We start from the raw sequence: 20,171 nt of genomic DNA on the forward strand, positions 1-20,171 counted from the left end.
AGTAGAGGCGCTGCTGGGAAGCTGCCAGCAGTGATGGAGCTGAGCAGGGACTGCTCTGAAACACTCAGCTGCAGATGATGGATATGGAGGTCCCATCCCACTGTGTGCTGGGACACCTGGGATAGGTTCAGGGGAATCGCTGGCCATGCCTTCCCAAGAGACACACACCCAGCATAGCCCTGAGCATGAAGCCACAGCTGACAGAGTCATAAATACACACAACAGCTTTATCCACATCAAACACCCTGCCCACAGGACTGCCAGGCCAAGATCATCCCCACATCACTGCCAGGCAAGAGCACCCTCGAGGACATCCCCAGTAGTGATCCCCAGCATCCCTGGGTGCTTCTCCTGCCACTACCCCATAGGCACCCCACAGGGAGCCAGCCCAGCGCACCCTGCACCACAAGAACAGGCACACGTCCCACCCGCTGCAATGCCAAACTGATCGTCTTTATTCAAGTCGGGAAAAGCAGCCTCTGCCCCAGAGGCACCGGCTCCGTGTCGGGATGTCCCCAGCACACGGGCACCCAGCAGGAGCAGCGCTTCCACTGCTGCTGTCACAGCCCCTGGGGATGGCAGAGGTGGGGAGCGGAGAGGACATCAGGAGCCAGGAGCCAGAAGTGAGGGGGACGTCCTGCTCATGGGGTTCAGGGGCTCAGCCCCACATCCTGTATGGAGAGAGCACAAGCACGTCACCCCTCATAACTTACTTTCCCTCCCACTCTTTCACACCTCTCCTGCCCAGACAAGCAAGTCTACGGTACAAGAGAACCAGACTCAACATAGGTGAGGTTCAGTCCTTGCTGCAGAGTTTGGACCAGTGTTATCTTAGTGTAGGCAGCTCTAACTCCAGCTCTATGCAGATGCAGCAAAGCCAGGGTCATGCTGCCTAAGGACAGTGAATGCTTCACTCTCTCCTAGCTTGGGAGAGTTTTCTGCAAAGCCTGCATGAGTTTCATGGAGCTGAAGGAGAGTGAGGAGGTGCTGGGTGACGTTGGGCTCCTTCAGCACCACTCAGGGGAAGTCCAAGCATCCTTCCTTTTCTCCCCTGGGCTGTGCTTTATTTGCATGTGCAGCACTGTGCCGTTACCTAGTCATAGTGCTTAAACACACCAGTGATTCTTTCTGCCCTCACATCAGCATTTCTAATAACACAACTTACTTCTTGCAGCAAAATGAGAACTTTGTACAACGTCCACTGATGACAAAGGGGAAGGGGCACTTAAAAAGTCCACAGAAGCCTTTTTCTCGAAGACATTGTGCCTTGTTTCCTGGAGCCAGGGAGGATCCTGCACAGTGAAAGAGGTCAAAATACGTGAGTATGGGGTGACCAAAATATGGCATGGTTCCAGAGGGCCTGATACTGCCACTGTGTTTGTATCCTACATGCACCGACCACCAAAACCAACATCTTTACCTCCCCAGGAGGAGGTTATCTTCTGCAGCAGCATGTGCACATGCACTGAAACTCATAGGGAAAGACCAATGTGAGGTACAGCGACTGCTGTGCTGGCTCCTCAGCTGCTCAACCATTCATTAGAGTTACTCCCTCCCAAATGTTATATACATATGACAAATCCGGTCACTTCCCAAGACCCCATTGATGGGGGCTCACATTCCATCCCATCTCCTCTCTTCCACTCTCACCTGCAGCACCCTGAGCCAACAGGAGGAGTAAGGGGAAGAGCAGGTACAGGATCCGCATGGCTGATGCCTCGGTCGGGTCTTCACAGGGCTGCAAGAGAGGACACATCAAAACAACAAAGAAATGACATGGACAATGCTGGGTGCATATGGTCACCCAAAAAGCAGAAGCACAATCTCCAACAAAAAGAGATAATAATGGTACCAATAACTGCAACTTCTCCTGTATTCTTGGAGCATTTTGGGAAGCACCAGCCTGTTGGACAATCCAGAGTTTCATCTTCTTCATCAGTTCCTGATGTTTTTCTCAAGGCATTGGTTGATGGCTAGTATTTGTCGTTTTACTTAAAACAACATCCACTGAAACTCAGATTATAAGGAAAAAGAATACTTTTTTTCTATATGTTATAGTCCCTAACTTTTGCAGGGCACGTATTTGTCCCCTGGGCAGAATTTTCCAGAGAGACAGGATCAAGGGGTGACACAAAATGCACCTCATGACACAGACCAGGATGGGCACTAGGGCATTTGCTCTCTCTCTTCTGCCTCTTCCTAATAAATGCCAGAGCAGAGAAGGTTTTCCCATGAGGTGATATTGTGCCAACACTCAGTACCATGCCAATAACCAAACCAGACGCTGAAATGTAGAGAAATGCATGTGCCTGGAGAATCCATGCATTAGCCAGCACTCTCCATCGCTTCTGTCAGTCCAGACTTGGATGCCCAAAACACCCTGCCCAATCACCACTGCTTCCCTGGGCTCAGGAAAAGTCATCCCAGCTCAGCTTGGAAGTGCCCATCCTCAACTCAAGACCATTCCCAAGCTTTCCAGCAAGGACACTCTCCAGCTCCACACTCACTGTCCCTGAACTGTGCAGGACAGACCCAGGGAGAAGCAAGGGGACAGGGAAGTGTGTTGGTGGCCAGAAATGGAATCAGACAACTTTGGAGTCAACTGAAAACTTGAAATTATGGGAGATCTCCTCCTGCTGAGGAAAGTCCCCATTTTCCCAGATCTCAGGTCCCTCCTCATATCAGGGGATTTTATTCTCTTTCCCATGCAGCTCTGACACTTGTTTATAATCAGCTTGTCATGTAGACAGTTCTGGGAAGATGGAAGTGCACAGAGGAGCTGAATGTGTGGCCAGCTTGGAAGAGACTCTGCAGTCACCTACCTGATGAAGGTCTTGGTTCAGAGTCCACCAAGGAAGCAACAGGCTGAGACAATCCACCAGGAATCACTTGCACCCAGAAGTATTAGGGAGTATCACTTTGCCCAAAACACCCTGGTTTTACGCTGCTGCCAGTGGGTGGGACTTGCATATATTCCTGCTGACACATCTTCCCTTGGCCAAACCCAAAGCTTCCATGTGTGCGGGGGTGATGTGGTTGCACTTCGTTCCTCCCTGCTGCAGTGGGAGATGCTGAGGTGCCTCCTGGGGCTGTTGCAATCTTCGCCGTTATCCTCATGCAACACATCTTGTGACACCCTGTGGCACAGTGAGCACAGCGGCTGTGGTGGCTTCATGAGAAACCTTTGGGATGGACAAAGTAACTGGTTGATGCAGACAGCAGCATCAGCCCCAGAAGAAGGGAGTGCTTCTTTGTCTCTTCTCATCTGATTGCATAATCAGGTAGTGTGTGATGTGCAAGAACACACACAGTATTGAATGCCCTCCCACCTTTAGACACTGCAGGAACACCTTCTTCTGGGACAAGATGTCTGCATACCTGACACATCAAAGTTGATAAGCATAACACTGTCTCTCTAGTGATTATTCAGATAAAGTGAGAGTAGCACTTGTTAAGGACTGTAAAACAGATGATCCAACAAACCTGCATCACCTCCTAAAGCTATAAAAGGTGAAGAAATATGGATGTAGGCCCTGCTTGCCGACCCAATGCATCTGATGCCATACATGCAACTGGAGAAGAGGCAGTCCTTGCTAGGCAGAAGGCTGCTGTAATGCATACCTGACTTGGCAACTGCCTCTGAAGGTGTTTGTAAGAGCAATTTGGTCTCCCCAGCTCCAAGAGGTTACGTGTTGGGGATTTAGGTAGCAGATCCTGGCCTCTTGGCCTTTCTCCTTGTGTGCCATTGAGGTGTCAAGTCACAGTGGCAAGATAACAAACACACAAAAGGTAGAAGAAGCAGAGGGCTCACCTGCCCAGAAGATTGATCTTGGGTTTTACTGGAGAGCTACTTGAAGAGAAGTAGAAAAAGATGTGGTCTGTGGTACAGCAGCAGTTGGTGCTGGTGTCTAATGAGCAGGGATGCAGTGTGTGTGTGCTCATGTGTCCCTAGGTGTACAGCAAACCACAACACTGAATGGCCCTTTCTGCAAGGCAGGATGACATGAGGGATGGAGGGATGGGCATCCTTCACAGAGGTATCAGAAGAAGAAAGTGATGTCTCCTATTCTTGGGATGGGGGGTGGGGGGAGTGTGGGGTGTGTGGTGTAAACAGGAAAAGAAACTATTTGACTGGTCTTTTTGAGTTCTCTTCCTGATGCTCCAAGGAACAGCAGGTAAGACATGAATGAATGAAGTGTATGGAAAAATATAGGACTTATCTGATGCCACAGTGAAGTTTCCCAGTATATAATGAAGTTCCCTTATGGACACAATGCAGGTTAAAAACGTCAAGACAGAAGATGAATCTTTTGGTGCAGGTGTTTATTTTTTCTCCACTCAGGTCAAGAGCCAGATGTGACATCACCTGGTTGCTGTGGCATCTGCCCTGGGGTGCCTCATACCCCATGTCTATAAGGAAAGGTGTCTGCTGTGGATTTTCAGTGGTGGAGCTTGGACCTTGTAAAAAGCTCCCATGCTGCAGGGTTGAGGTTTTGCCACCATCTCCGTATCTCCTGGCCCATGTCTTTCCAAGTCAGCACTATGGAAAGGACCCCTGCTAGAGAGGAGGTAGGAGGAAGGCAGATCCTGCTTCCACCCTCAGAGTCCCACCTTGTGCCAGGAGTGAGCCAGAAGACCTGTTGGAGAGCTCCTCCTGGAGGCTCCTAAGGGATGGTAGAGAGAATTGTCCACCCAGGTGCCATAAATGAACTCCGATTTCTATTGGAAAAATTCCCTTTGCTGTTGGAGAAGGGGGACAATGTGCAGTGTGGGGACATGGGGACACCCCTGGGTTGACATTACTGTGTTGCCCAGCCTGGGAGCTGCTACTGGGGGTGTAGGGACCCCCAGCATCCTCCAACAGCTCCCACCAACACCGCTGGCAGTCCAGCCACCATCTGCAGGCAGTTCCAGAGCCCCAGGAAAGCACATCCTTGGGGACATCCCCAGTAGTGATCCCCAGCATCCCTGGGTGCTTCTCCTGCCACTACACCATAGGGAGCCAGCCCAGCGCACCCTGCACCACAAGAACAGGCACACGTCCCACCCGCTGCAATGCCAAACTGATCGTCTTTATTCAAGCAGGAAAAGCAGCCTCTGCCCCAGAGGCACCGGCTCCGTGCCGGGATGTCCCCAGCACACGGCCACCCAGCAGGAGCAGCGCTTCCACTGCTGCTGTCACAGCCCCTGGGGACGGCAGAGGTGGGGAGCGGAGAGGACGTCAGGTGCCAGGAGCCAGAAGCGAGGGGGACGTCCTGCTCATGGGGTTCAGGGGCTCAGCCCCAGACTCTGTATGGAGAAAGCACAAGCACATCACCCACTGTAACTTGCTTCTATCTCCCTCTCTCTCCCACCTCCACTCTTATGGCTAGGAAGTTCATGGAGGTAAGGACCTCACAGGTGTAAACTGGTGTCATTTCATTTGGCTGGGACCTGTGCTCTCCTCACTGGAGGCAGCCTTGGCACCAGAGGTTTTTAGAGCCACGAGGAGGGGGACACTGTTCCTCACACTGCCCAGAGGACAGCCTTCTTGTTCAGACAGCACAGCTGAGCTTTCTATACTGGCAGTGGGCAAGAATTGTGGGGGTGAAGAAGAGGAGGCACCAGCTGCCCTTGGACACAGTCCCCCAGCAGGCATGTCCAAGTCCAAAAGGAGTTTCCCCTTGTTTCCCTGCTTTTTGCCTCTGAGTATGAATATATGAACATGTGAACCAGGAGCTGGCTTGGAAGACAAAAATAATAGAACAAATAGAACAGACAGTTTCCAGGACTTACAATTTGCAGCAGTGACTGAATGCTGAACAACTTCCCACATATTTATAGGGGAAACGGCAGCCCCCAAAAACACAGAATCCCTTTTTTCGTATGCATTTATCTTCTTTTCCCAGTGCTATAGAAAATCATGAACAGAGAAACAGTCAGAACAATGATCTGGGAGAGCAGTGTGTGGTGGCAGACGAGCTGACACTCCCCATGCATTTCAGGGCAATATACAGTCCCTAATGCAGCACAACCACAGCCACAACTTCAATACCCAGGTGTCTCACCCACAAGGGCTCTTTCACACCAGTGTGGGTGCACATGAGAGCAGGCACTGAGCAGCACCAGTGTGAGGCTGAGGAAGAGCCGTGCTGGCTCCCCCACTGCATGTGAGCCCCCTGCATGTCCACCACTACCTGGACCAGGAGAGATGGCAAGCCGGGTGTTCCTTGCATCCCACATCCCTGTCCTGGCTGTGCCTTGCCTCTGGGTGACCGGTGATGGAAAACCCTTGCCCAGCCTTTGCAGGGGTCATGGGTGGTGGCAACAGAGCTTTGGGACACTCAGGATCAGAAGCAGACAAGCCCTTTCTTTGGGCTGGAGTCTTCCACACCCAGTGCAAATGCTGACCACTGTAAATGCACTCATATCTATGCCATAGCACGGCTTTTCACATAGGAGCTCTAAAAGGCAAGCACAGAACCATTGCCCACCTGGTCTCTGACAGAGGTGGTCACTTCTCAGGACATGGAGGACCCCACTGATGGGGGCTCACAGCCCACCCCATCTCCCCTCATCCCCTCTCACCTTCAGCACCCTGGACCAACAGGAGCAAGAGGGGAAAGAGCAGGTACAGGATCTTCATGGCTGACGCCTGTCCCGAGTCTTCACAGGGCTGCTGAGGGGAGACACCAAAGCTCCTGGGGATGACAGCACACAGCAGGATCCCACATTGCAGATGGGCTGTCCCAGGTAACAGAGGATGATGTTTACTGTGGCCTGTTGTGAAGGATGTCTTTCATATACACGCTTTTTGGCTACCCTGGGAGAGGCTGGGGAAGCATTGGCCTGTTGGGCAATCTAGCTGGTGTTGTTCCAACGCCTTATTGCTCACTTTTCTCTCTGTATCTTCTTAAAGGACACATGAGAGAAGTAATGCCTGACCATTGCACTTGTAAGGAAAACAATATTTAAAGATATTCAGATAATCATTGACTCTTACAGACAATTAGTGCTCCTTCTAGGAAGGCTCAGGTGGCCTCAGGATAGACATGGATACTGCCAACAGTGTCATCTAGAAAGTTACAGGAGCTGATGAGAAAGGTGCCCAGGAAGAGACCCCGCACTTACCTACCTGATGAAGGTCTTGGTGTTCAAGTACTAACAAACCCAACAGGAATGACTCCTGTCCCGATGCCCTTGGGATCAGGGAATGCCACTCGGGACAAACCCCCTGGTTTTATACCACTACTGGCAGGTGGGTCGTGCACTTATTCCTGCTGACACATCTCCCCTTGGCCAATCCCAAACTGACCCATCCTCTTATGGGAGATGGGGTTGAACCTTGTCCCTCCCTGCTGCAGTGGGAGAGGCTGAGGTGCCTCCTGGGGCTGTTGAAATCTTCACCATTATCCTCATGCAACACATCTTGTGACACCCTGCGGCACAGTGGGCACACGGGGTGGGCATGGACTGCCTGGATGGACAAAGCAGGCTGGTTGCTGCAGGGTACAGCAGTAATGAGGGAAAGGTTTCAGTCTTCGGTCCTCTCATTTTGTTGATGATATGAATAATCGGAGAGCTTGACAAGTGCAAGACTGTGCTGCATATTGGAAACCTGCTCACTTTCATACACTGTGAGGAAAGCTTTACCTCTCCTTTGGGTTCAAGGAGTTTTCTGGGTTCAGAAATGGCACATTAACTGCTGCAAGAATACACCTGTATCACGTGATGAATGATGCCCATCTCTCAGCTCACTACCACCAAATCAGTCACCCAGAACATGACAGAGAAGATCAAAGTTTCTGTACTCTAGATAAAAGACATTCCTTCTCTTTTTCCTCCTCTTTCCCTTCCTCTCCTCTCTGCCTCAGGAGGAGACACTCATGAGGTTGGCTGCTCACACCACCATCAGTCTGGTTCAGGATGTTTTGGGCCAAGGATCCCCTGGGGCTTTGCGCTGCAGAGATGAAGGGTGAGGTGGTGCCTGCTGCAGGCACAATGAGAGGTGAACACAGGTGAAGGAAAGGCCACAGCAGGCAGGGGTGATCTGAGCATCCCCCACCGAACTCTCCATTCAGGAAAGCAATAACAGCAAAGGCTTCGTCATCTTAGAAAGGAAAGCCTTCACTGAAGCAGCCAGAATCCCTATTTGCTCCTATATGTATCCCTCCTCCTGCTTGGCGGAATGGGGTGCAGAGCAGCACAGATCCCACACAGCACACAACAAGGACAAGGAGAAGCAGCAGGGCCTAAGAACAGGTCGAGTGGGCAACCCTAGCCATGACCACCAAGGGACACACACCCAGCACAGCCCTGCACATGAAGCCATGGCTGATAGGGGCAAGGGACACCCATGACCAGCAGAGCCAAAGCTGGGCTCCACTCCCACAAGAGAGCATCTGCACAGCAGCTTTATCACGTCCACAACAACCACCCTGCCTGCAGGACTGCCAGGCCAAGAGCATCCCCACATCACTGCCAGGCAAGAGCATCCTCAAGGACAGCTCCAGCATCCCCAGGCGCTTTACCCTGCTCCAACCTAGCACCACATATCCTGGTTTCAGCTCTAACAGCTATTTTCCTCCTTCTTGGTAGCTGGTGCAGTGCTGTGGTTTTTACTTTAGACTGGAAATAGTGCTGGTAACACGCTGATGTTTTAGTTGTTGCTCAGTAATAGTTACCCTGATCAAGGGCTTTTCAATCTTTCATGCTCTGCCAGTGAGGAAGGGCACGGGAAGCCGGGAGGAAGCAGAGACAGGACACTTGACCCAAACTAGCCAAAGGGGTATCCCATACCACAGCATGTCGTGCCCAACATAGAAACTGGGGGGAATCACCTGGAAGGCCCAGATCACTGCTGGGTTGGCAGGTGGTGAGCAATTGTTTTGTGCATCAGTTGTGTCTATTGTTTTCTTTTCCTTTTCCCCTTTGAGTTTTATATTTCTCCCCTTGTTGTTTCCCTTATCATTGTTATTATTGGTGGCAGCAGCAGTGGTTTGTGTTATACCTTAGTTACTGGGCTGTTCTTATCTCAACCCATGGAATTTACATTGTTTTGACTCTCCTCCCCATCCCTCTGGGAGCAAGCAGCTGCATGGTTCTGAGTTACCGGCTGGTCTTCAACCACGACACCACCCCATAGGGAGCCAGCCCAGCGCACCCTGCACCACAAGAACAGGCACACGTCCCACCCGCTGCAATGCCAAACTGGTCGCCTTTATTCAAGTCGGGAAAAGCAGCCTCTGCCCCAGAGGCACTGGCTCCGTGTCGGGATGTCCCCAGCACACAGGCACCCAGCAGAGCAGTGCTTCCACTGCTGCTGTCACAGCCCCTGGGGACGGCAGAGGTGGGAAGCGGAGAGGACGTCAGGAGCCAGGAGCCAGAAGCGAGGGGGACGTCCTGCTCATGGGGTTCAGGGGCTCAGCTCCAGACGCTACAAAGAAAGCACAAAAGGACGTCACCCACTGTAACTTGCTTGTTTCTTCCACCTCTCCTGCCAAGACAAGCAAGTGTATGGTGCGGGAGGATCAGACTCAACAGAGGCAAGGTTCAGTCCTTGCTACAGAGTTTGGACCCATTTTATCTTAGTGTTTGCAGCTCTAACTCCAGCTCTATGCAGATGCAGCAAAGCCAGGGTCATGCTGCCTAAGGACAGTGAATGCTTCACTCTCTGCAGGCTTGGGAGAGCTTTCTGCAAAGCCCAAATGAGTCTCATGGAGCTGAAGAAGACCGGGGAGGTGCTGGGTGACCTGGGCTCCTTCAGCACCACCCAGGGCAGGTCCAAACCCACCAGGGCTTTTCCCTTCATTTTTTGGCCTCCTCCTCAAAGCATAAATGTATGTATGTATACATGTATGTATAAATGTATAAAGTACAGTGTATGCCATAGATAGGCTAGAAAGAAATCTTTGACGGATATTTCTGTGGACATAGGAGAAAACCCTTTCCTCAACCAGGGATCTACACCATACCTTTTGCAGCATACTTCAGATCTTGAACACAATCCAATAGCTACTGCAGGGTAATGGCAGCGTCTAAAAGCGCAGTATCCCCTTTTCTGGCTGCACCGAAACCGGTTTCCTGTTTCCATGGGGAATGATACACATGAAACCATTAAAGTGACAATCTGGGAGAGCAGTGTGTGGTGGCAGACAGGCTGACACTCCCCATGCATTTCAGGGCAATATACAGTCCCTAATGCAGCATCACCACAGCCACAACTTCAACACCCAGGTGTCTCACCCACAAGGGCTCTTTCACACCAGTGTGGGTGCACATGAGAGCAGGCACTGAGCAGCACCAGTGTGAGGCTGAGGAAGAGCCGTGCTGGCTCCCCCACTGCATGTGAGCCCCCTGCATGTCCACCACTACCTGGACCAGGAGAGATGGCAAGCCGGGTGTTCCTTGCATCCCACATCCCTGTCCTGGCTGTGCCTTGCCTCTGAGTGACCTGTGATGGAAAACCCTTGCCCAGCCTTTGCAGGGGTCATGGATGGTGGCAACAGAGCTTTGGAACACTCAGGATCAGAAGCAGACAAGCCCTTTCTTTGGCTGGAGTCTTCCACACCCAGTGCAAATGCTGACCACTGTAAATGCACTCATATCTATGCCATTGCACGGCTTTTCACATAGGAGCTCTAAAAGGCAAGCACAGAACCATTGCCCACCTGGTCTCTGACAGAGGTGGTCACTTCTCAGGACATGGAGGACCCCACTGATGGGGGCTCACAGCCCACCCCATCTCCCCTCATCCCCTCTCACCTTCAGCACCCTGGACCAACAGGAGCAAGAGGGGAAAGAGCAGGTACAGGATCTTCATGGCTGACGCCTGTCCCGAGTCTTCACAGGGCTGCTGAGGGGAGACACCAAAGCTCCTGGGGATGACAGCACACAGCAGGATCCCACACTGCAGATGGGCTGTCCCAGGTAACAGAGGATGATGTTTCAGATATGCGCCTTTTGGCTATCTGGGGGGGGGGGCTGGGGAAGTATTGGCCTGTTGGGCAATCTAGCTGGTGTTGTTCCATCACCTTATTGCTCACTTTTCTCTCTGTATCTTCTTAAAGGACACATGAGAGAAGTAATGCCTGACCATTGCACTTGTAAGGAAAACAATATTTAAAGATATTCAGATAATCATTGACTCTTACAGACAATTAGTGCTCCTTCTAGGAAGGCTCAGGTGGCCTCAGGATACACATGGATACTGCCAACAGTGTCATTTAGAAAGTTGCAGGAGCTGATGAGAGAGGTGCCCAGGAAGAGACCCCACACTTACCTGCCTGGTGAAGGTCTTGGTGTTCCAGCACTAACAAACCCAACAGGAATGACTCCTGTCCCGATGCCCTTGGGATCAGGGAATGCCACTTGGGACAAACCCCCTGGTTTTATACCACTACTGGCAGGTGGGTCGTGCACTTATTCCTGCTGACACATCTCCCCTTGGCCAATCCCAAATTGACCCATCTTCTTATGGGAGATGGGGTTGAACCTTGTCCCTCCCTGCTGCAGTGGGAGAGGCTGAGGTGCCTCCTGGGGCTGTTGAAATCTTCACCGTTATCCTCATGCAACACATCTTGTGACACCCTGCGGCACAGTGGGCACACGGGGTGGGCATGGACTGCCTGGATGGACAAAGCAGGCTGGTTGCTGCAGGGTACAGCAGTAATGAGGGAAAGGTTTCAGTCTTCGGTCCTCTCATTTTGTTGATGATATGAATAATCGGAGAGCTTGACAAGTGCAAGACTGTGCTGCATATTGGAAACCTGCTCACTTTCATACACTGTGAGGAAAGCTTTACCTCTCCTTTGGGTTCAAGGAGTTTTCTGGGTTCAGAAATGGCACATTAACTGCTGCAAGAATACACCTGTATCACGTGATGAACAATGCCCATCTCTCAACTCACTACCACCAAATCAGTCACCCAGCACATGACAGAGAAGATCAAAGTTTCTGTACTCTAGATAAAAGACATTCCTTCTCTTTTTCCTCCTCTTTCCCTTCCTCTCCTCTCTGCCTCAGGAGGAGACACTCATGAGGTTGGCTGCTCACACCACCATCAGTCTGGTTCAGGATGTTTTGGGCCAAGGATCCCCTGGGGCTTTGCGCTGCAGAGATGAAGGGTGAGGTGGTGCCTGCTGCAGGCACAATGAGAGGTGAACACAGGTGAAGGAAAGGCCACAGCAGGCAGGGGTGATCTGAGCATCCCCCACCGAACTCTCCATTCAGGAAAGCAATAACAGCAAAGGCTTCGTCATCTTAGAAAGGAAAGCCTTCACTGAAGCAGCCAGAATCCCTATTTGCTCCCATATGTATCCCTCCTCCTGCTTGGCGGAATGGGGTGCAGAGCAGCACAGATCCCACACAGCACACAACAAGGACAAGGAGAAGCAGCAGGGCCTAAGAACAGGTCGAGTGGGCAACCCTAGCCATGACCACCAAGGGACACACACCCAGCACAGCCCTGCACATGAAGCCATGGCTGATAGGGGCAAGGGACACCCATGACCAGCAGAGCCACAGCTGGGCTCCACTCCCACAAGAGAGCATCTGCACAGCAGCTTTATCACGTCCACAACAACCACCCTGCCTGCAGGACTGCCAGGCCAAGAGCATCCCCACATCACTGCCAGGCAAGAGCATCCTCAAGGACAGCTCCAGCATCCCCAGGCGCTTTACCCTGCTCCAACCCAGCACCACATATCCTGGTTTCAGCCCTAACAGCTATTTTCCTCCTTCTTGGTAGCTGGTGCAGTGCTGTGGTTTTTACTTTAGACTGGAAATAGTGCTGGTAACACGCTGATGTTTTAGTTGTTGCTCAGTAATACTTACCCTGATCAAGGGCTTTTCAATCTTTCATGCTCTGCCAGTGAGGAAGAGCACAGGAAGCCGGGAGGAAGCAGAGACAGGACACTTGACCCAAACTAGCCAAAGGGGTATCCCATACCACAGCATGTCGTGCCCAACATAGAAACTGGGGGGAATCACCTGGAAGGCCCAGATCACTGCTGGGTTGGCAGGTGGTGAGCAATTGTTTTGTGCATCAGTTGTGTCTATTGTTTTCTTTTCCTTTTCCCCTTTGAGTTTTATATTTCTCCCCTTGTTGTTTCCCTTATCATTGTTATTATTGGTGGCAGCAGCAGTGGTTTGTGTTATACCTTAGTTACTGGGCTGTTCTTATCTCAACCCATGGAATTTACATTGTTTTGACTCTCCTCCCCATCCCTCTGGGAGCAAGCAGCTGCATGGTTCTGAGTTACCGGCTGGTCTTCAACCACGACACCACCCCATAGGGAGCCAGCCCAGCGCACCCTGCACCACAAGAACAGGCACACGTCCCACCCGCTGCAATGCCAAACTGGTCGCCTTTATTCAAGTCGGGAAAAGCAGCCTCTGCCCCAGAGGCACTGGCTCCGTGTCGGGATGTCCCCAGCACACAGGCACCCAGCAGAGCAGTGCTTCCACTGCTGCTGTCACAGCCCCTGGGGACGGCAGAGGTGGGAAGCGGAGAGGACGTCAGGAGCCAGGAGCCAGAAGCGAGGGGGACGTCCTGCTCATGGGGTTCAGGGGCTCAGCTCCAGACGCTACAAAGAAAGCACAAAAGGACGTCACCCACTGTAACTTGCTTGTTTCTTCCACCTCTCCTGCCAAGACAAGCAAGTGTATGGTGCGGGAGGATCAGACTCAACAGAGGCAAGTTTCAGTCCTTGCTACAGAGTTTGGACCCATTTTATCTTAGTGTTGGCAGCTCTAACTCCAGCTCTATGCAGATGCAGCAAATCCAGGGTCATGCTGCCTAAGGACAGTGAATGCTTCACTCTCTGCAGGCTTGGGAGAGCTTTCTGCAAAGCCCAAATGAGTCTCATGGAGCTGAAGAAGACCAGGGAGGTGCTGGGTGACCTGGGCTCCTTCAGCACCACCCAGGGCAGGTCCAAACCCACCAGGGCTTTTCCCTTCATTTTTTGGCCTCCTCCTCAAAGCATAAATGTATGTATGTATACATGTATGTATAAATGTATAAAGTACAGTGTATGCCATAGATAGGCTAGAAAGAAATCTTTGACGGATATTTCTGTGGACATAGGAGAAAACCCTTTCCTCAACCAGGGATCTACACCATACCTTTTGCAGCATACTTCAGATCTTGAACACAATCCAATAGCTACTGCAGGGTAATGGCAGCGTCTAAAAGCGCAGTATCCCCTTTTCTGGCTGCACCGAAACCGGTTTCCTGTTTCCATGGGGAATGATACACATGAAAGCATTAAAGTGACAATCTGGGAGAGCAGTGTGTGGTGGCAGACAGGCTGACACTCCCCATGCATTTCAGGGCAATATACAGTCCCTAATGCAGCATCACCACAGCCACAACTTCAACACCCAGGTGTCTCACCCACAAGGGCTCTTTCACACCAGTGTGGGTGCACATGAGAGCAGGCACTGAGCAGCACCAGTGTGAGGCTGAGGAAGAGCCGTGCTGGCTCCCCCACTGCATGTGAACCCCCTGCATGTCCACCACTACCTGGACCAGGAGAGATGGCAAGCCGGGTATTCCTTGCATCCCACATCCCTGTCCTGGCTGTGCCTTGCCTCTGAGGGACCTGTGATGGAAAACCCTTGCCCAGCCTTTGCAGGGGTCATAGATGGTGGCAACAGAGCCTTGGGACACTCAGGATCAGAAGCAGACAACCCCTTTCTTTGGGCTGGAGTCTTCCACACCCAGTGCAAATACTGACCACTGTAAATGCACTCATATCTATGCCATTGCACGGCTTTTCACATAGGAGCTCTAAAAGGCAAGCACAGAACCTTGCCCACCTGATCTCTGACAGAGGTGGTCACTTCTCAGGACATGGAGGACCCCACTGATGGGGGCTCACAGCCCACCCCATCTCCCCTCATCCCCTCTCACCTTCAGCACCCTGGACCAACAGGAGCAAGAGAGGAAAGAGCAGGTACAGGATCTTCATGGCTGACACCTGTCCCGAGTCTTCACAGGGCTGCTGAGGGGAGACACCAAAGCTCCTGGGGATGACAGCACACAGCAGGATCCCACACTGCAGATGGGCTGTCCCAGGTAACAGAGGATGATGTTTCAGATATGCGCCTTTTGGCTATCCAGGGGGAGGCTGGGGAAGTATTGGCCTGTTGGGCAATCTAGCTGGTGCTGTTCCATCACCTTATTTCCCACTTTTCTCTCTGTATTTTCTTGAAGGACACATGAGAGAAGCAATGCCTGACCATTGCACTTGTAAGGAAAACAATATTTAAAGATGTGGAAAATGCAGAATATTTCCCTTTGGAAGCTGTATTTCCTCAGGTCATATGCATCCAACACTTACCTCTTGAGGATAACTAAATATGTTTGTGAAGAGACAGAGCCATAGGTGAGCCAGGACAGACTTTCAAATGTAGTTACCAGACCAGCTGCATTGCTGGTGCATTTACCCTCATACTTCTGCCTTTCCTTACCAAACAGCCCAGAAGGAGACAGTTTGACTATCAGGAGATGCTGCTGACAACACTCAATGGCAATGCCAGCGGTCAAACTGGGGGTCAAGAACTGACCCACATTCAGGAGTTGAGGTGAATGCTTGCATGTAGAGATGCCCAACACTTGGTGAGGGAGGCTCCTGGTGAACAGAATGAGCAATAAAAATCCACATTCCAAGCTAATGTAAGCCTGAAAAAATGGAAACTCTCTGTATTGCTGTATCAATCGCACCTCCCTACTCTGCCCAGGACAGTCCCCATATGCCCCAGGTCTCAGGGACCTTCAAGCCTCAAGACACATTTCCCATCCCAGCTGAAGTCAGGGAACCCAGTTTTGCTTTTAGATAGCTGTGAGTTCTCATGCTCACTTACTCATACAGACAATTAGTGCTCCTTCTTGGAAAGCTCAGATGGCCTCAGGATATGCATGTATGCTTCCATCAGTGTCATTTAGAAAGCTTCAGAAGCCGACAAGAAAGATGCAATAGAAAGAGAGAGGTGCCCAGAAAGAGACCCCTCACCTACGTACCTGATGAAGGTCTTGGTGTTCAAGCACTAACAAACCCAGCAGGAATGACTCCTGTCCCAATGCCCTTGGGATCAGAGAATGCCACTCGGGACAAACCCCCTGGTTTTATACCACTACTAGCAGGTGGGTGGTGCACTTATTCCTGCTGTCACGTCTCCCCTTGGCCAATCCAAAAGTGACCCATCTTCTTACAGGAGGTGGGGTTGTACCTCATCCCTCCCTGCTGCAGTGGGAGAGGCTGAGGTGCCTCCTGGGGCTGTTGCAATCTTCACCGTTATCCTCATGCAACACATCTTAGAATCATAGAATAGTTTGAGTTGGAAAGGACCTTAAGATCATCAAGTTCCAACCGACCTGCCATGGGCAGGGACACCCCACTCTAAACCATATCACCCAAGGCCTCGTCCAACCTGGCCTTGAACAATGCCAGGGATGGAGCATTCACAACCTCCCTGGACAACCCATTCCAGTGCCTCACCACCCTAACAGGAAAGAATTTCCTCCTTATATCCAATCTAAACTTCCCCTGTTTAAGTTTTAACCCATTACCCCTTGTCCTATCACTACAGTCCCTAATGAAGAGCCCATCCCCAGCACATGGGCACTGGATGGACACAGCAGGCACAGCGGGACTGCCTGGGTGGACAAAGCAGGCTGGTTGGCGTACACACCAGTTGCAGCCAGTCTGTGAAAGGATAAATTATATCTCTCTCTTTTGTCTCTGTCCACTTAATGTACAGATAGCGTGTGACATGCAGGATCATGCTAAGTGTTTTTATTTTCTCCTCTTTTAACATTACACAAACAGCTTCACCCTTGTCAAGATGATTTTCACTCGACATGCCAAAAAGTGGCAAGTATAAGGCTACCTTTCTCATGGCTGCTCATCTAAACAAAGACTGGATAGAGGAAGGTGATCAAGTGAGAACACAGCCCACCTAATTCTGTCTTAATTGACTGCTCCTAAAACTGTCGTTCCTGGTACACAACCCACAAACATGGTTCAAAAGAAAGAAGTCTCTGTGTAAAGGTCTGCAAGCTAAGGGAGTCTATTGAAGGTGAATAGGACTTAATATCAGGCCTTGGAAATGTGGGCTTTTTCAAGAGTTTTGTGATTTATAGGAATTATGGGAAATGTAAAGATAAAGGTGGGTCTTGGAGGAACAGATAATGAGAAATAGAGAAGCAAGTGATGAAAGAGGCCAAGCTCATGTAAGCAAGCTGCTGCTCACTGAGGTTCTCTGGTTGTGCCAGATCCTGGAGAGAACAAAGGGTCTTGAGGTAGGATACATCATGAGACAAATGATGTATCATACCAGATGGTCTGGTGTCATCTGTTGGAGAGATGCGTGATGGAGATTTCTTCCGAGCAGCAATCCATGGCAGTAGGTTTGGTTGTCTGTGTTGGGGTCTGTGGGTGTAAGGGTCCTGGGAGCATCCTCACTCCTGGAGGCTTGGTACCAAGGACCAGTCCAGGGTTAGTACAGCCAAGGGATGCTGGTTGTGGTTTAGAGAGGGCTTCCAGCCCACACTGCAGGGAGGCCATGGCTAGGGCCACCCCCTGCCCAGGTGAGCTCCTTTGGGCTATGGATCTTCTTCTGGACCCCACTAGGGCTGCAGCATGGCCCTGCTGATCCAGCCTTGGACTTTAACCCACAGCTGACATCCTGGCCTAGCCTTAGCCCATCGCCACAAAGGTACCCAATGCCCCAGACTGCTCTCAGTCCCCTCCAGCCTGCCTTTCTCCCTGCCTGAGGGCAGTGGAATTATCGCCTGACAACCCCATGGTGACTGCCCCATGGCAGTGCAGGGGTAACCACCATGGTCCCCCTGAGCTAAGCATCATCGATCTGCCCCAAGGCTCACCCACAATGGTGACCCACCTGGGCTCCTGAACCCTCCAGCCACAAGACTTGAACCTACCCCCGCAGCACTGACTCCGAACACAATCCTAAGCTCCTGAGTGACCCACATCAGTCTCTGTATCCTTAGGGGCAGAATGATTTCTCCCACATCTCCTGCTCCCTCTCCATTCCACAAGACCCTCCAGTGCCATGCACTCAGGTACCACAGATGCGGATGAACCCAAGGCCACCAGAGCAACATGTCCTGTGAAACAGCCCCACATGGACCCCTGCCCCAGACTGGGACCCAGTGGATAACCAGCAGGCACCCACTGAAGATAGGGGGGTCACATCAACCCTCCATCCCTGACCTGGGATGTGAGGTGTAGCGATGCGCTAGCTGAAAAAGAAGGCTGATGCTGAGGTCCCAGAGGATTCCGTGCTGCTGTGGCTTGGGCCAGCTTGAAGAAAGGGTAGATGAGGGTTGGTTGTGTGTACGTGGGTACCTGCCTATCAGGAATTCATCCTGCCTTCTCTGCCCTTCCCTGCACACAGAGAAAAGAAATGCATGCCTGCACATTGCTCCCTGAGGACAGACAAACACACACACACATCTCACAGGGGGAATGCCAACCACCACCTTTTATTGGGGACATTGGGTAAGGGCATTCCCACAGGACCATGGTCCATCTATCCAGGGTTGCTGCTGCTTCCAGTGGTGTTCAGTGCCTCCACACAGAATTGCCCCAAGCACGCTGTGAGGACTCGGGCTGGTCTCAGACTGTTGCTTGGATGTTGGCATCGGGAAGTCGGGAGCCCGTCAAGGATACCATCGGCTGCAGGAAGAAAGATCTGGCAGTGCCTGCCCCCAGTGAGGGCTCCAGGATGTACCCCATGCCTCGGGCTGCATATTCTGCCCCTCTGACCCCAGCAGCCTCACCTCTAACCCCAACGGGCAGCCCTGAACCTACCTCCGACAGCAGAACTCGTGCTCAGAGCAGAGGCCAACGCGACCGATCCCCGGAGGGCAAGACCCATGAGAGCAGAAGCCCCCACGGCGCTCACAGTCCTGGGGTGATCCCCGAGACAGGGTCTTCCCTGCAAAGGGCAGAAAGGGACCTTCAGCACGGCCTGGCTGAGATGCTGAGCACAGCCCCTGGTTCCTGCGTGGCCAAGCTGTCCCCGGCCACAAATGCATCTGCAGCAGAAATCAAGGTGATGTTTATGGCGCTTGGAAGGGCAGTACTCTCTACCATCCCTCAGCAGCCTCCAGGAGAGGCTCTCCAACATGTTTGCTGCGTCCCTCCTAGCACAAGGGAGGACTCCAAGGGTGGGAGCAGGATCTGCCTTCCTCCCTCCTCCTCCTCTCCATCACAACTGCTTTGCCCAGGGCTGCTGACTCAGAAAGGCAAGGGCCAGGAGGCATGAGGAAGGCAGCAAATCCTTGTCTGTGGAGCACAAGAGCTTTGTTACAAGGTCCCAGCTCCCGTCCCAGCTACAGAACCTGCTATAGGAGACTCTTCTTAAAGGAATGGGATGTGAGACCCCAGAGATGATGCCACAGCAACCAGGAGACATCACACATGACTCAGCTGGAAAATCTTCTCTACAAAATACTGTCGAAGAACAAGCCTTCCACATCCCCCAACACATTTCTTACCTGCTACTCCCTGGAGCATCAGGAGGAGAAAAGCACAGAGGAGAGGCAGGATCCGCATGGCTGGGAGATGCTGGCAGGTTCACAGCTCTGGAGAGAAGAGAAAGGAGGCAGAGATGATCAGTAGGCTCCTTGTCTGTGTGTTGTGTAGCACAGGGACAGGACTGAGGAGAGGGGACAGCCTGTCCAGGAGCAGATGTGACCAGGAGGATGTGCTTGGCAGCCCAGGAATAGGACTTTCCCACAGCTTCTTTGATCCCAGCAGGAGAACGGTGGTAGCCTCTCCTTGGGATGTCCCTTGGGATGGCTGACACCTCAAAATGTCCAACCCAAAATCTCTTTTTCCTGTTTCTCCCCCTGCCAGAGAAAAAGCAGCACCAGCTTCCTCTTCTGACACCTCTGAGAAGGATTCCCAGGCCTCCAGCCTGGGCTCTTGTGTCATCCCACCTTGCGTAAGGGCCATCCAGCGCTGTGGTTTGCTGGACACGTCTTAGGACACACTGCATCCCTGTTCGTTAGACCTTGGCAGGCAATCTGCTTTCACAACACAAAGGAGCTCTGTATTCCTCCCCCTGAGTGAAGCGTGCTCTCAAAGCTTCGCTTGAAAATAGCTGGGAGGATGCCACATGGGATGACATCTCCATCCAACTGGCAACCCCATGAATGA

At 51.8% G+C, this 20,171-nt stretch overlaps 2 protein-coding genes across 2 annotated transcripts; both read right to left on the reverse strand.

Annotated features, from left to right (window-relative positions):
• Positions 1–1,161: 1,161 nt before the first annotated feature.
• On the reverse strand, positions 1,162–2,962 carry LOC133222492 (ostricacin-2-like). The gene is made up of 3 exons (XM_061372224.1): positions 2,823–2,962; positions 1,651–1,738; positions 1,162–1,292 (listed from the first exon to the last, which is right to left on the reverse strand). Exons 2-3 carry the CDS (start codon positions 1,706–1,708, stop codon positions 1,162–1,164), a joined length of 189 nt encoding a protein of 62 aa, XP_061228208.1. The 5' UTR covers positions 1,709–1,738; positions 2,823–2,962.
• Positions 2,963–5,051: 2,089 nt separating this feature from the next.
• LOC133222491 (gallinacin-5-like) lies at positions 5,052–19,945 on the reverse strand. The gene is made up of 4 exons (XM_061372223.1): positions 19,508–19,945; positions 18,819–18,945; positions 5,776–5,890; positions 5,052–5,289 (listed from the first exon to the last, which is right to left on the reverse strand). Exons 1-3 carry the CDS (start codon positions 19,563–19,565, stop codon positions 5,872–5,874), a joined length of 204 nt encoding a protein of 67 aa, XP_061228207.1. The 5' UTR covers positions 19,566–19,945; the 3' UTR covers positions 5,052–5,289; positions 5,776–5,871.
• Positions 19,946–20,171: the final 226 nt, after the last annotated feature.

Source organism: Neopsephotus bourkii, unplaced genomic scaffold (assembly GCF_033783945.1).
Source record: "Neopsephotus bourkii isolate Nb327-2 ecotype Australia unplaced genomic scaffold, CSIRO-AGI_Nbou_v1 NB_1600, whole genome shotgun sequence".
Taxonomy (NCBI): Eukaryota; Metazoa; Chordata; class Aves; order Psittaciformes; family Psittacidae; genus Neopsephotus; species Neopsephotus bourkii.